General features: G+C 38.3%; 2 protein-coding genes across 2 annotated transcripts; one reads left to right on the forward strand and one right to left on the reverse strand.

The window, feature by feature from the left end:
- Positions 1–1,592: 1,592 nt before the first annotated feature.
- On the forward strand, positions 1,593–7,404 carry LOC112165626 (ubiquitin-conjugating enzyme E2 variant 1C). The gene is made up of 4 exons (XM_024302210.2): positions 1,593–1,739; positions 2,669–2,808; positions 6,435–6,560; positions 6,981–7,404. The coding sequence occupies exons 1-4, from the start codon at positions 1,706–1,708 to the stop codon at positions 7,119–7,121; spliced, it is 441 nt and encodes a 146-aa protein (XP_024157978.1). The 5' UTR covers positions 1,593–1,705; the 3' UTR covers positions 7,122–7,404.
- A 6,947-nt stretch (positions 7,405–14,351) lies between these two features.
- Positions 14,352–17,260, reverse strand: LOC112167591 (probable ubiquitin conjugation factor E4). The gene has a single exon (XM_024304630.2). It carries the CDS (start codon positions 17,258–17,260, stop codon positions 14,411–14,413), a length of 2,850 nt encoding a protein of 949 aa, XP_024160398.1. The 3' UTR covers positions 14,352–14,410.
- Positions 17,261–17,285: the final 25 nt, after the last annotated feature.

Genomic DNA, 17,285 nt, shown 5'->3' on the forward strand with positions numbered 1-17,285 from the left:
CCTCCACGTGGATTTGACACATCCATTGGAGATGGTCTAAAACATGGCTGTTGTCAGACTATAAGGTAGTACCTGTTTGATAAGTTGGTCTCAGAAGAAAGAAAAAGAGCTACATTTAACACCAAGAGTTGGTTGTCTGTATAAAAACTTTAACATATTTGAAAATCAAATTATGGAATTAGATATTCAAAATTCTGATGGTAAAAAACTCATAAAATTATTTTTGGTTGGCTCTCTTTATATAGAACTTAGAGACAATTTTCATGACGTGATTGCTACATTTCCGCATCGAGAGTATGAAGTGTCCCTTCAATTGAGATATCAATTTGGCCATGGTAGATCCATCTCAGATCTCTTCTTCACCATAAGATCATCATAGTTTAACATTGTAATACACACACCATAAATTTTTAAGTTTATACAATTATTTCCTCTCAAAGAAAGTTTAACCTTCAAGATTGTCTATGGGCTATAAAGTAAAGTGAGCCCTTCTAATAAGGACTACTAAAATGAGGACTAGTTGAGGACTTTTGTGTAAGACCCACTTTTCGATCACATTTCTGCAAATCAACAGTTAGATGTGCAGATATTTATGTGTATATCATTTATGCAATTTTTCAACCAAATTGAAAATAGTTAAGATATTCATAATCATGATTTATCAGTTATGAACAGGACCAGTTCATGTTTTACAGATTTGGTTTGTCCATTGATTTGATCTAGTTTGATACCTTAATTATTCACAATTTAGAAAGAAAAAAATTTCAGAAATGATCTACTCATGCATAAACATCTAACAGTTTATTTACGGAAAAGTGATCAAAAAGTGGGTCTCCCAAACTGTTAATTAGAAAGTTCTCAACTAGTCCTTATTTTAGTGGTTCTCATTAGAAGGGCTCCCATAAAGTAAATACTAGTAGCATAAATCTGGTAACACTCTAACTCCAACTTAAAAAGTCCACCCAAAGAATCCAATGAGAATGAATCAACAACTATATTATCTAACACCATATCAACAACCCTCCTCTGCAGCTCAAACTCACCAACACGGTCCTCCGATCACCTCTAGCAACTTTTTATTATAAACATTGGGAAATTTTTAAAGGTGATCTTTGAGAGTAAGGATGATTTGGTGTGATAAGTGGTTTTTTTTTTTTTTTGTTACGAAAAAATTGGAGAGAGGAAAACTATCTTACACCTTCACGCCAGGGTAGACCTACAACCTTGATCCCAAAGATTGACATGGGACATATACCTGTCTCCATAGCCTCTAGGAATGGATTCTGCATGATATTTACAGATCACGCAACCCAACATAGGACTACTAGCAATATGGATTAAACTTAAACTGTGACTCAACCACAAGCACGCTCATATCACAAAGCACACTTCACACGCCACTAACTGAAGTGTTTTAGTTAAAAGATTTTTAATTTTAATTTTTTCTTTTTGAAATTAGAAATCCAAAATGCTAATATTAAATATTAAAGTTGCCTCAAAGCATTGATCAATATTCCAACCAAAAAGAAAAAGAAAAAGAGGTATATATATATATATATATATATATATACACACCCATTAATTTCTAATTGCTTCAGAGTCTGAGTCGTCGTCCCCTCCTTTATATACTAGTGCACGTTATTCTCCGCAGCTTAGCAACAACGCGTTTTCCAGAAACCCTCTCTCTCATCTCCGATCGGATTTCATGACGATTGGTTCTGCTGGATCTAGTATCGTTGGTATATCATCTTCACTCCCTCTTCAACTTTGATTTTCCGTTTCTTCTTCTTATTCGATTTCATGTTTTGGTTCGGAAATTTGTTCTGATTTTCCATTCAAGTTCTTCGTTTCAGAAATCTATTAGCACCTGACCATAGGCCTGAACTTGAATTGGATTTCAAAGCAAGTATATATGTGTGTGTGTGTGTATGCACAAAGGGTATATCAAATTAGGGTTTATGTTGGACTGCTAAATTACAAGAGGAACTGAATTACTTGTGCGGTGTAGAGTATATGCACTCCAACATGAGCTAAAACACTTCAATTTTTTTGGTTTAAAGGTACACCATTGGTTATAGTGCGTAAAAAGTTTTTCAATTAAGGGCATTTTTTTTAGCTGTTGAATCTGATATAGAAAGTGGGAGATGTAAGCGGTACCTGTAAATCGATGTATCTGGGTCCTGGATTGAAAAATAGATACTCATTTAATAACTTGTTTGAGTATAGTTACCCATGTCTGTAAATATAGAATATGAGTCTTGTAAGGAATTATAGTGGATAAGCAAGTTACGGAGGTGATCGTGTCGGTGTCAGGTGTTTATATGGTCAGATGAGAGTGTTTTAATCTTAGTCTTGCATTGAAAGATCCAGCATTATCTAAGTTGGCTTTTTAATTCAGTTCTTTATTAAGCCAGACTAGATATATCATGGGCGAGTTTTCAGTTATTGCATATCTGTTGTAACATATGGTTTTGATAAATGCCGTCATACTGTGAACTGTTTGCATAGCTTTCAACTCCATGATACCCCCCCCAAATACAACTAGTAGATTTGGCTTAATCTCAGTCTTTCAGTGTCTTATCTAGGAAACTATAAGTATTGGTACTGTTATGTATACTTTGCAAGTTTTGGATGCTTCTCATGTCTTTTGATGCTGTGCACTGTGCAGTGCCACGAAATTTCAGGTTGCTGGAGGAACTTGAACGTGGAGAGAAGGGCATTGGAGATGGTACTGTCAGTTATGGAATGGATGATGGAGATGACATTTATATGCGCTCCTGGACGGGTACTATAATTGGCCCACATAATGTAAGCAAGTGCGTCAGTACTAATGCCCCTCCCAAATATATATATCCGCCACCACCCCCCCTCCTCCTCCTCTCACGGCGACTAACCTCTTGATTCCATTATTTTATATTGGATGCATTAATACATAATCATTTGTTTTTGTAATGTGTATTCCCGATCAATAATCAATTACCGTAGATATGGTTATTTATAGATCATCTCACATTCATAATTTCCCATTCAGTCGGTTGGTATTTAACCAAGTGAAGCCCAATAAAGAAAGATGCCAAATTGTAGACAAGTTTACTTTTGATTTAGACCTACACATTCTGCGGCCTGCTATTCCACTTGGCAATGGCATAGGCCTTCTCAAGAAATTCCTTGAGGCGACGACATCTAACTAGATAATTTCTTATCTTTCTTAAGGCATCACAATTACAAAATACATGTAAGACAAAGCCTTTAACTTTGTGAGTGCTTCGAGAAATATTTAGATTGACAAGAAGTTTTTATTTTTTTATTTTTTTTTGGCAATCGAAGATTGAAGGGGAAAGGCGATCTTTCAGTTACTAATTGCTTAGCATGTTGGTATATATGCCGTTATTTTTGTGTTATGTTGTGTATGTGTACCATTACTGTGCATTATGTGTAAGTTTTTAAATGATTGTCCATTTCTTGATGAGATATTCTGATGCAATAGTCTCTCTACGTTTTGTTTTAGTTTTTGATTCTAGTTAGGATCGGTAGAATTGTTAGTTGAGTGTATGGTTTATGAGAGGCATCCTTGTCTACGGGTTGTGGTCATCCTTTTCTTTTTGCCTTTTCTTTTTTCCTTCTCTCTTTTACTCATGCAGCACCATTAACATAACTGTTCATACTGTTGCTTGTATTTGCACTAGAGGCATGCTTGAGTCCCTTGGTGGAAATGCCCTTGCAAAACTTCTTGTGGTGATAGGTGCTCAAGAGCTCGTTTTCAGCTCAAGAGATTCTATTTTTTCTGTAGGATTTCATCATGCTGACATTGTTGTGGGCCCACTCCCTCGAAACCAGCATATGGTTGCTCTCTCCAGTTAAGGAAGCAACGTCTGTGGTAGCTCTCTCCTATTTAAAAGTAGCTTCCTCACATATTAACCTATCTTTTTGTAGCTTCACTTACCACATGGTAGCACTCTTCTCTAGTAGCTTTACTCATAAATGGTAACCCTCTTTTTAGGTAGACCATAAATCAATGATAGTCCTCTCAGGTAAATCCACTCATCAAGCATAGCTCTCCCTTTGGTAACTTTACAATTAAAAGGATATTTAGGAAAGAATTGGAGAAAATTAATGGTTAAAGGGTTGTTTACTATCCCAGTACCCCTTCAATTCCTCCCTTATGAATTTCTGTAAGCATTCACAATGAGATGTTTCACTTTTAAGAAGAAATGCTTTCATAAGGGATTGGAGTGCAGCTGCAGTTTAGGAGTACCTTTTGTTCTATTTCGGGAGCTTCACCAGGGGTCTTTGGATTATGTTGCTCTTTTGAGTCAATCCTTCATATCTGTTTTGTGTGTGGTTCTGGTCCGCTGTGTTTGTATTCATCTTTTTTTAAATAAAATCTGTTCTCTCTCTCTCTCTCTCTCTCTCTCTCTCTCTCTCATGACATTTTCAAAGATGTATCTTGGGCAGTGACATGTGCCGAAGAGAGGAAAAAAGCTTGGAGCATGGATCTATTATATGTTTGTCACCAACAGCGTACAAGACTATGGTTCTCTTTCAGGCACAGCGAACCAGAGAATGTTGTATGCCAAAATGACTTGTAGTTCTGAAGTGTCATCTAAATAGTCCTCAGACTGCAGTAAACCCATAATGGAGATACTGTCCCTTTCATGCTGCTACTCCGATTTATCGCCCGATATTTCTATTTCTCCCATAAAATGTTCCATATTTGCCAACAAATGCTCATAATTTCTGATACCCCTCAACTCTAGAAATTTCAGGTGGAAGGATGAAATTTGTGTATCAAATTTGAAGGAAGCCACAGTTATTCTTGATTTTGGCAGCTACCCCATTTCCATTTGCTGGTTGATTTGGGCATCAACCCACTCTAACTTTCTGGCTGATTGTGGCAGCAGTCCTCTCTCATTGTGATATTGAGGTGGATGCTCTTATTGGTCATGAGGAGATAATGATCACAAGAAGTCATTTTGGGATGGGGGGGACAGGAATGAGTCAAGTGAAATCTCTTGGTTTCCCTTTTTGTGTGTTTTGTTCGCATTGCTTTTTGAATCAACACTTTATGATGACATTTTGTAGGGAGTTTTTATCTAAGCTAAATGGTATTATTGAGTTTTCATATGTTATGTGATGGTTAAATGATGATTAATTTTTTTGAACCATTTAACATATTTTCTTAATACAATAATTTGATTTGTGCAAGGCTTACACACAGAAGCCTCTTCTTAAGCCTTTGCTGTCTAGAATCTTGTATTTATGACATAAACGCAGTGTCAACTTTTTGTCCTTATATATTGGGCCAGTCAGAGCATCAACCTGTGCTGTACTGTTCAAACAATGATTTTCCATATTTACTTTGTCAGCATAAATGATTGGTCAAATTGCTTTGTTATAATTGCTAGTTCAATGCACGACATGATCAGTGACTATATCCTAGTACTTTATTCTATCAGCATGAACTTTTGGTTATCATGGCTTTAAACAGCCTAAACCTGAAAGTTGTCATCTTCCCCTTCACTCTATGTCGTGATTAGTTCATGAAAACAATTCCAGTGGTCGGTTTCCTTTCCAGGATATATTCAATCAAATCCTTGGCCTGCACTTTCGGGTGTCATAGTTTCAGTAGATATTGTAAGTTTACAATGACATGGGATTTTCGCATGCAATTTTTCATCATGGTATGATATTGTTAGATATATGGGCATAAAACCACCAGAACAGGTTGAGATCCTGCCTTAAGGAACGTTTTAAGCAAGTATATTGAGTGGTACAGAGTGCGCCACAGCAGATCTTAATCTTACTCTGCCACTGTAGGGGGATTGTATGTTTTGAACCTTTTTTTGTCTTCAAGTTTGTGCTTGACCTTTACTCCACATTTAATCCAAATTGGGTATTGTTTAGTTTCTTTTTTCCGTGGCTCTAGTTAAGTACACCTTACACATAACTGATGTTGGTCCAACTTCGAGGCCCAAAATCTTCTATATGGTATTACTATAAAAGAACCCAATTTTGGCTCCCTGATCTTCTCCTTGGCATGAATAAATATAGAAAATGCTACTCTGATGTAAGTATCTTTGGATTTTGTTGGACTTTGTTTGTGCTCGTCCAATTCCTGTTATTGTGGTGGGTGAACAAAGCATGGATCTTTCATTTCTCTGGAACTTTAATTTACTGGCATTGCAGTAATGTGCCAAATTTTCTGTTGATTCTCTGTTTGTGGTGCATATTTTGAGGTGGTTATGTAGTCCAGTTTCGTTTGATATTGCAGTTTATCACAGCTTGCTTGAAGTGAATGCACTTTTTATAATATTTTCATTTTGGAGTTTCTCACTGCGAGAGTTGTTGCTTGCAATTAATTCTGCATTGTTTTGAGGAAGTTGATATATCTCGAACAGAAAATGCTCATGGTTTGCTCGTTGAATTTGTTTCAGACTGTTCATGAAGGGCGCATATATCAACTAAAACTGTTCTGTGACAAAGATTATCCAGAGAAGCCACCAAGTGTACGATTTCATACACGCATCAAGATGACTTGTGTCAATCACGAAACTGGAGTGGTAATGTTGTCTCATAACCTGCATTTTAGGATGTTATTCAACTGCTTGGTTTTGGCAATTATTGGCTTTGCTCCTGGTTTTAATTTCTGTTCCCTGTTTTCATATGTGATTATCCCAATCCTTATAGTGGATACAGGTTGAGGATATGATTTCAATGTTATTGGGAAATTAATCAAGACTTATCACTATTAAGATCATATGTCCTAAGAATTAGGAAATCAGACTGTCAGAAACTTGCTTTCATATAGGTGTAATCTCTTATAGAAATATAAAATTCTGAGTTGCACTTTGTTTCGTTGAGCCATTGTCATATTTCCATCTTGTTGCAGATTCTACAAATATGTATGAGTGGTTTTCCTCTCACTATTCAAGAATTTTGTATTTGCGATTCATGTTATTTAATGAAGTGTTTGGGAACAGGTTGATTCAAAGAAGTTTGGAATGCTGGCAAATTGGCAGCGGGATTTCACCATGGAAAACATATTGATGCAGCTGAAGAAGGAAATGACAGCCTCACACAACCGGAAACTTGTCCAACCACCCGAAGGTACATATTTCTAATGGGAGGCAACTTTGAAGATTGTCACTGATCTGTTGAAACGATGGATTGGCATAGGCTGAATCTCTTTTATACATGTACGATATTTCCATTATTGACAACTTAAGATATTTCCATTATGGACAACTGGAGGAAAGAAAGGAAAAGTGGTCCTCAAGCTCTGTAGTGTCACTCTATTGTTTTTCTTTTGGATGATTCTTGTTTAAACATTTCTTATTGAGAATTTTATCCATGTATTGAGTGAAATGCAATTAAAATCAGTTATGGAGTGCTAATTTTCTGATATAGCTTAGAGTCCCGTTCCCCTGGTCAGCTACTGTTATCGGAAAGTACTAGACAACATAATAGTTAGTTGCTGGAAAAGTATAGGATATTTATGCCAAAATATTCTGGAGCAATTAGACGGTACTTTTGTGAGGGTAAAAGGATGTAAGCCATCATCTAGCTGTAAGATGATGCTGAATTTGTATTTTCAAATGGAGCCAACCACGAGCTGGTTGCATGGTTATTTTGAAGGTAGAATTACACGTGACTATACTGGTAATATAAGAGCAACTCTAACAGTTTTCCTATATTTTGATTTTACTTTATTTTAGGGAAGAATGAGCTTCTTTTGCTCCAACAGATTTCCTATAACAATCCCTATTTTAGAGATAATGAAAAGAGAGAATCAAATTTCCTAAATTTACAGTAATCTCTAAAATTTAAGGAAGAATTATGGAGATTTTAGAGATTGCAGCAAAATAGGGAATCTGTTGGAATTGGAGAAGAAAAAATAGCTAAAGCTTTGACTTTTGCTTCCCTATAATACAAAAATTATAGGGAAGCTGTTGGAGTTGCTCTAAGTGCTTCTCCAACAGACTAGCCAAATTCAATTTTTAGCTATATATAACTATTTTTAAAGTAAAAATCAACTCCAACAGATTAACTATACCCAAGTTAAATTTAGCTTTAGCTAAAATGGCTAGCTATATTTAGCTAGAGAATCTTGCATAGCTAAAGCAAAAGTTATATTTCTCTATCCTCTTTTGTCCACATGTCAGTTTATGATTCGATAAAATTTAGTATATTATTTACAAATAGCTACTGCTGGAGCAACATTGTTAAATCAATAGTTATATTTCACATCTTTAGCTAAATTTAACTAAAAAGTAATTCCTACTGTTGGAGATGCTCTGATAAGGTAATTCTTGTGCCTTGTGGGCTTAGGCATCTCAGAAAAATTGGATTCATGGTTCCACCTAAGGTGATTCACAATGGTCACAATTTACTGCCAGTTATAAACCCAAACCTGTAGAAAGTAAGAATGATTTCCTTTTCTTCAGGGCGATATTTGGGATACTGAAAGACTGGATTAGATTCGATGAAGCATGAGTTTTTTTTGCTTTTAGCACCCAAAATATTGTTTGAGTGAGCTATCCCGACCTCGTGTTACCGTGGCGTTGGCATTGTGAGTTGAGGCGGATATTCATCCCCTTCAGTGTTGGCTCCCATTTTAAGTGTCCCACATGATTTTTGACTAGTAGTGTTTTTGAATTAATAAAGAAAATTATTTGTATGTACAAAAAAATTTGTAAAAAATATAGAATGTGTCTTGGGTAATGTCCGAAGCACTTGAACCAAGTATTGGGATGAATGCACGGTAGGAACCCCCCCACCCGTGTGTAGAATCGCTGTAAATCTGTATGTAATTAGGATTTTATTTAATTAGGATATCCTGTAATTATGGAAAGATTGTTTCCTATTAGAGTTAGACTACTCCTTTGTACTTGTATATATACCCTCATTGTGGGATGAATAGAATCATCGAATTAACCTTGAATTGAAGTATTCTTTTCTACTTGGTATCAGAGCAGGTTCAATCCTTTGAACTTGCGTTGCATCCTTTGAATCCTGAATCCTGAATCCTGAATCCCGAAGAACACCACAAACCGCGCGTACCACCACCGTTGAAATCAAACCATCCTGAATTTCAAACCACCATCACCCTACCTTTTTTCAGACAAAAGAAACAAAAAAAAAAAAAAAAAAAATTCTTTTCCAAAACATTCATATCCAGCTTGAAACCCTTGAAAATCCAATCCTGTGAAAATCATGAATTCCTCAATAATGCAATCAGAGAAACAGGCTATGGGGCATTCGGTAACTACCGAATTTTCTGTTATGGCTCAATGCAAACAGGGTCCTCCTCCAGGCTTCTCAGGACATTCTCCACACCGTCCTCTAGGTAAACCAAATCCATATGCAAAAAAAAAGGTGCATTATCTGTGGGGAATTAGGTCATAGCAAGGAGCGGTGCTATGAAGTGATTGGTTACCCTGATTGGTGGGACTTCACCAAGAAACCGCGAAAGAATCTGGGCAAGGCCGCTGTTGCTACTAAAGAGGAAGTTTACCTAGACAATGCCTCCGCTAATGTAGCGCAGTCAAGTATGAAGGGTAAGGTTACTTTTAATAGTACATGGATAATTGATACAGGTGCATCTGACCATATGACCAATGACCCAAGTCTTGTGAAAAACCTTAGACGTTCCCCTCAAGACATTGTCTCTACTGCTGATGGTACTCTAACTCCGGTCACCGGAGAAGGTTCTATTGCTTTATCTGATACCTTAACCTTTGAATCTGTCTTAGTTGTTCCATCACTAGTTTATAATCTCCTGTCTGTTGGTCAAGTTATTTTAGCTCTTGCATGTATTGTGACCTTCTATCCGTCTTTCTGTGTGTTTCAGGACATTCTGACTCGACGGATTCTTAGTTATGGTGTTAGAAGGGGGAAATTATACTATCTGGATCTGACAGAGACTGGAAAGAAACAGAAGCATCTTTTGGGACAGGCTAATCAGATCAACAGGGTAGAGAATGCTAAGGAAGCTATATGGTTATGGCATCGCCGTTTAGGTCATCTATCCTTTCGTTATCTTAAGAAGCTGCAACCTCAATTGTTTTCAGTTGTTAGTGATTTGGATTTCCACTGTGACATCTGCGAACTGGCCAAGAGTCACCGTATTTCATATTCACCAAGTCTTAATAAAAGTCATGTTCCTTTTATGAAGATTCACTCCGATGTCTGGGGTCCTGCAAAAATTCCTTCTCTTTCTGGAGCTCGGTATTTTGTAACATTTATTGATGATTGCACTCGCATGACATGGGTGTCAGTACTGAAGAATAAGAGTGATGTATTTGGAATGTTTACCGAATTTCACAAAATGGTGGCAACTCAGTATCAACAATCCATCAGAGTGTTTCAGTCTGACAATGGTGGAGAGTTTGTGAATGGCCCTATGATTGAGTTTTGCCGGTCACATAGAATTCGTCATCAAACCTCCAATTCTTATACTCCTCAACAGAATGGTTTAGCAGAACGGAAGAACAGGCAGTTGATGGAAGTTGTTCGTGCTTCCTTGTTTGGTATGAATGTACCTCGGTCCTATTGGGGAGAAGCAGTAAAATCAGCAGCATATCTTATCAACCGTACTCCTTCACGGGTGATTGAGTTTCAGAATCCTCATCAGAAGCTTCAAACACTTTTGACCATCCCTTCTATGCCTAATTTGGAGCCCCGGGTGTTTGGGTGCACAACCTATGTTCATATTCCCAAGCCTCAACGCAGCAAGCTTGATCCCCGTGCCCGTAAGTGTATCTTTGTTGGTTATGCTGACTTCCAGAAGGGTTATGGATGTTATGATCCTCTTACTGGCACTATACATGTCTCTCTTGATGTTGCTTTTCGTGAATCCGAGCCTTACTACTCAGGGGGAGCATCTCAGTCTTCCCTTCATGGGGAGAGAGGTTGTGAAGGGAATCCTCGTTCTCGTTCTATTATTGATTTTGATGTCTTTGAAGACTTGGAAAATTTGGAGGATAGATTTGAAGGTAGAAATTCGGAAACAGAAAATGCAGTTGCCGAACAGAGCATTGTAAATTCCGAAATAGACAATGCAACTGCTGAACGAAGTGTTGCGAATTCCGAAACAGAAAATGTGACTGCCGAACAGAATGCGACTGTCGAACGAAGTGTCGCAAATTCCGAAATAGAAAATGTAACTGCCGAACAGAGTGTTGTGAATTCCAAGACAGAAGAGACAACTTTTTTGGATAGTTTGAATCAAAATCAAGACATATATGAAGCTCACACACAAGATATTTCCCCTTCTGCATCACCAACTGAAGATCCCGGTCAGAATGATCCACCTCAGGTACCCCTAAACTGTAATGAGTCTTCTGGGTTAGAAAGTGTCGAAGCTAGGAAATCACAAAGGGTTACCAAGGGAATTCCTAAGAAACAATATGAACCAGATATCAAAGCCAAAGCTAAATACCCTATAGCTAATTTTATGTCTAACCATAGGATTTCTGGGTTACATGCACTTGTTGTTGATCAATTATCTACTGTATCTATTCCTAGTAACGTGCAGGATGCATTGACGGATCCAAAATGGATAAAGGCGATGAATGAAGAATTGGAAGCTCTTCAAAAGAATGCAACATGGGAGCCAGTACCTATGCCGGTTGGAAAGAAGACTGTAGGATGTCGTTGGGTATTCACTGTGAAGCTAAATGTAGATGGAACTATTAATAGATACAAGGCGAGGTTGGTTGCCAAAGGATATACACAACGCTATGGGATTGATTATGAGGAGACTTTTGCACCTGTGGCAAAGATTAATACTGTCCGGATTCTAATCTCACTTGCAGCAAACAAAGATTGGCCCTTGCACCAGTTTGATGTGAAGAATGCGTTTCTTAATGGGAATTTGGAAGAAGAAGTGTACATGGATGTGCCCCCAGGTGTTAAGAATTACCTAAGTGACGTTGGCAAGGTGTGTAAATTGAAGAAGTCTTTGTATGGCCTGAAGTAGTCTCCAAGAGCTTGGTTTGGAAGATTTTCAAAGTCCATGAAAGCCTTTGGATACAGACAGAGCAATTCTGACCATACCTTGTTCATCAAGCGCAAGAGTGGTAAGATTACAGCTCTTATTGTGTATGTTGATGACATGATTGTTACAGGGGATGATCCGAAAGAGATAAATGAATTACAAAAGTATTTGTCAAAGGAGTTTGAAATGAAGGATCTGGGACAACTGAAGTATTTTTTGGGTATTGAAGTTGCAAGGTCTAAGAAGGGGATTTCACTTTCACAGAGGAAATATGTTCTTGATTTACTTGCTGAAACTGGGATGCTGGACTGCAGACCCATCGAGACACCCATTGAGATGAATCACGGACTTGCTATCTATCCTGATCAAGTTCCAACTGATAAAGGGAGGTATCAACGTCTTGCAGGAAGGTTGATTTATCTTTCACATACTAGACCTGATATTGCTTATGCTGTAAGTGTTGTTAGTCAATTTATGCATTGTCCTAGTGAAGAGCATATGGATGCAGTCTTTCGTATTTTGAAGTACTTAAAGATGGCGCCAGGTAAAGGGTTATTGTTTCAGAAAAAAGATGAATAGGAAGTTGTTGGGTACACAGATGCAGATTGGGCTGGTGATAAAACTGACAGACGTTCTACATCTGGGTACTTCACTTTTGTTGGAGGGAACCTTGTCACTTGGCGTAGCAAAAAGCAGCAAGTTGTTGCCAGATCAAGTGCAGAAGCTGAGTTCCGAGGTATGGCACACGGAGTCTGTGAAATGTTGTGGATTCGTAATGTCTTGAAAGACCTGGGATACAAGCTTAAAAAGCCTATGGATTTGCATTGTGATAATACAACTGCCATTGAGATTTCACATAATCCAGTTCAGCATGATAGAACAAAGCATGTGGAGGTTGATCGTCATTTTATTAAAGAAAATCTTGACAGAAAGGTTATTCGCTTTCCATTTGTAAACTCAGAGGACCAATTAGCTGATGTTCTTACTAAAGGAGTGTCCAGGAAGGTATTTGACAGCTCAGTTGACAAGTTGGGCATGATAGATATCTATGCACCAACTTGAGGGGGAGTGTAGAATCGCTGTAAATCTGTATGTAATTAGGATTTTATTTAATTAGGATATCCTGTAATTATGGAAAGATTGTTTCCTATTAGAGTTAGACTACTCCTTTGTACTTGTATATATACCCTCATTGTGGGATGAATAGAATCATCGAATTAACCTTGAATTGAAGTATTCTTTTCTACTCCGTGTTCGAAAAGATCCTTCTTGGGGAGCAAATTTTTGTATGAGGTGGTTAGTTGGCAAACTCAACTATCCTAGTGTTTTGGGATGAATGTACGGTGGGAACCCCCACCCGTGTTCGAAAGGATCCTTCTTGGGGGAGCAAATTTTTTTATGGGTTGGTTGAGTTGGTAAACTCAACTATCAAGTGTTGGGACGAATGCACGGTGGGAAAGCCCCATTCTCTGAGTTCGAAACCTAGCTCAGTAAAATCCTGTGGTCAGTAGTAGCCCGTTCCGTGAAGGGAGATTAGTCTTCCGGCATGGGTTGGGGGGATCCTTCTTGGGGAGCAAATCCCAAAATAAATTTTTTTAACAGCACTTAGAAATGATTTTGAAAAATACTTGTCAGGTATTTAAATGCGTTTTTATCAAGTTTTTAAAAAGCGCTTTAAGCCTTTAAGAAGTAGTCTTAAATAATTCCTTACATAGTAATTCTAGTGACTTCATGTTACTTTTAAATATTGTTCATCAATGTCGTCTATTGACCTTACTTGGATATATCGCAAATTAAAAGCATATCTAGAGAGAATGAATAATAGTGGCTACCGTGAGATTGACAAATCCAAAAAAAAAAAAAAAAAAAAAAAATAATAATAATAATAATAATAATAATAATAATAATAATAGTGGCTGCCGACTAATTATTGAGCTTCCTGGCTCCTTCATTCTTTGAGATGCTTTTAAACGCGTTATATCTTCAATTGGCTTAAGTCCACTTCACTAGTCTTTTCTATGTTTCTCATTTTATTGCAGCCATCATTTATATAATTGTTTATTCTCTCTTCCCTGAGTTAATAAATAGATTTCAAACCCTATATTTCCTGCTAGCTTCAAGCAAAGGACAAGTACAAGAATTTGAAAGAAAAAACACTACCCAGATGCCAGCTGCTGAAATCTGCCCTTTCTTATCAGTGAATAATAAAATAATTTTTACCATATATACATTGTTAATAACGTGTTCATGTATAGGATAATTATTGGTAAGCATACATCCATATCACAAAAACTAACAGTAATGTTGAAATTAACAAAGATGTAATCAAACTAGCATACCATATGTCGTGGTGAATTGGTATTGTAGTCTTGCTGCTCTGCATGCTTAGGCTTTTCCCACTCTTCGATTCTTTTACCTAATGAACTCTTGTATTTTTGCTTTCAATTCGTTGTCTGGTATCAACATGTCCGCAGTAAGATGGGAACGATTGAATGGATCAGTATTATCACTAAGAAGATGCCTCTGAATGACTGGCCGGTCTATTGTGATTCTTGAAGAAGGTAGGATAACTGGATCCTTCATTAAAGTGTACTGAATTGGGTCTAGGAACTCATCTGGTATATCTCCAAGTGCAGCTTCAGCGTCCAAGGCCTCCGAAGCAGCAACCTCAGCTTTGGAACCAAGCTCAACAAACTCTTGTATGACCCTCCCATCTTCACCAATTTTCCTCAAGACATCCGCGGCAGCACTAAACAATTGGTCATTGGAAGACCTACCATCTTTCGAGATGGCAGCTGCAAAAGTATTGTCTGTATCGCCTCTTGCCAGATGAACATATATGTAGACAATCTGCTTGATCAATTGCTCTGGGTGAAACTTACATTTCTCGGGGTCTTTCAAATTAAGAGATTTTCTTTTAGGACCTACCAATTGCAACAAAAAATAATTCAGCACGCTTGCCACCCTTTCAACCATCTCTGGGAGTAGGAAAGGAGCTGTAATCTGTTCTGAAGTAAATGCCAGCGTATTCAGATCTTCATTTGCGAACGTCAAATGAGTTTGGATAATCTTTTCCTGAGAGTGGAAGAGGCGAGCTTTCTCCTTCCTCTCTCGAGCAGGTCGACGCTTCCAGTCTGCATTGTTTGACATCTCGGCTTCCAGTTGTTTGTGTTCAAGAATCGTTTTAAAACTGTTATCCAGAAGATATATACTGTCATTGATCAAGAAGTTTAAGTAATTCAAATATACGCCCTTCTCCTCTTCCTTAGCAACCTTTTTCCAAGCATTTCGATGACTAGGTACTTGCCACAGATACTCGAGAAGCTTAGCAATTTTGTGCCGGATGTTAAACTTGTCATACAACTGTGTGTGAGAGCCAGTCAACTCAACATCCACATATAGTTTCAAGAGATTCCTTACAAGATACTCAAGAGACAGTTTGTGCCCTTCGAACAGAGTAGGAGGAGCAGCAGATGGTCGATTTCCACCCGGCATCAAGCAGTTGAGGACTTCAACCAGCTTTGATCTTAGATAAGGGTTCCTGATATATTCCGGACTTGCCATGAACATTATTATAAAGTTCATAAAATCATCCAACAAGATCCCATTAAATGCTCTTGGAATCCGGGAAGCAAATAAAAGCAACTCCATGGCATCTTCCACAAAATGCTCTGGCATAGATGCAAATTCTACGGGGCACGTTGATGGCAGAGGCATTTTAAATCCACCAACCAAGCGGCCTAGCCACACCACCATCAACCGGTAGAAAGAAATCGCCTGCTGTACAAGTGGTTCATCGCTTACTATCTGAGCTTCGTAGCAATGCCTTTCCTGTTCTAACAACTTTATTTCTTTCTCGAGCTGAGCTATGTTAGTGTTCAACTGTGGAGAACCCAGGTTTTTCATGGCATTAAGTGCTTCTTTAAACCTGCGAATGTTCTCTTCTAAATGTTTATGGTCAGAAAATGCTTTCAATAAACCCAGATTGAGCACCCTCGCAGTCATGAAGAAGCACTCACAATTAAAAGAATATTGAGCGCTCATGTTATCTTTACTAATCCATTCAGTAACTTCCTCAGATGTAGCATGTAGAGCTGTCAAACCTCTCAACTCCAGACGGTTACCTGAGAACACATATTTCGGATAAATTTTGTCTATTTTGGTTAAGTTTGCATCTAAAAGCGGCCCGCAAAGCCGAAGCATGACCGCACTGAGATTGACAAACATCCCCGAACTTGCGCAGGAAAGAGGATCCACTTGCATATGAGCTCTTGATGAGTTCTTGTTGATAACCACAGCAAGATACTCGAGAACTTTCTCGCTGGTGTCTGGATTTTTCAGTAGCGTGAGGAGAACTTGTGCGAGGCCATCATATAAAATGTTCATCACTGTCTTAATCGTCACGTACGAAGATTTATCAGCTGTGTTAGAACCTTCTGAAAAGAACTCACTAACAGAAAAAGGATGGTCAGACAGGGCACTGACATGAAAGAAAGGACCTAAAATACTTGTCTTTTCAATACCACGGCCATTCAAGACTCCTTTGGGAATCCACCTTGGGTGATTCACAAGAGACTTGGCACCAGCTGGGAAACTAACCAAAAACAACAGAGCCCTCAATGGCTGCTGAAAGTTTCCAAGTGCCGAAACATTTTGCACAGTCTCCATAAGTTCTTCATATAAACCCTTCAAAATGGGGTCCAACATATCAAAATCCGAGTCACGAAAGAACTCATCCAAAAACCCAGGTGGGCTACTACTGCTTCCTCCAAATCCATCCACTGAACTTGCAACCTCTGAGAAAATCAACGGCAACAAAGGGGACGCAGTTATTGAGTTATTTGAATTCCCACCTGGACTAGGAAACGCTTCCGGGTTCCCCAAGTGAATCCTACCATACGATACCGACAGCTTCTTGGCTTGCCTAATAATAGATTCCATATAAGACCTCAAATCCTTATTTTTCACAGAAGTAATCTTCTTACACTCATCATCGGCACGTTTGTAGCAGCCAACTAGGTACTGAAAAGGTGGTTCGACAGAGCCGAAATTACCCATAAACCGATCGATTAGGATCGACTCCATGAGGTCTATACTGAGCCTCATCTCCATGCCTACGCTGAGAATCTCTGCAGCCGTCATCTCCAAGTAGACGATTCGAGAATCGGGTTCGGAGGGCTCGGTGAGTGATACAAGAAAGATTTTCTGCAGGATTATGTCCTCCAACTCCTCCTTGGACATTTGGGGTTTTGGGATCGCCATAAATTCTATTGGGAATGTAAAGCTA

This window comes from Rosa chinensis, chromosome 5, assembly GCF_002994745.2.
Source record: "Rosa chinensis cultivar Old Blush chromosome 5, RchiOBHm-V2, whole genome shotgun sequence".
Lineage (NCBI taxonomy): Eukaryota > Viridiplantae > Streptophyta > Magnoliopsida > Rosales > Rosaceae > Rosa > Rosa chinensis.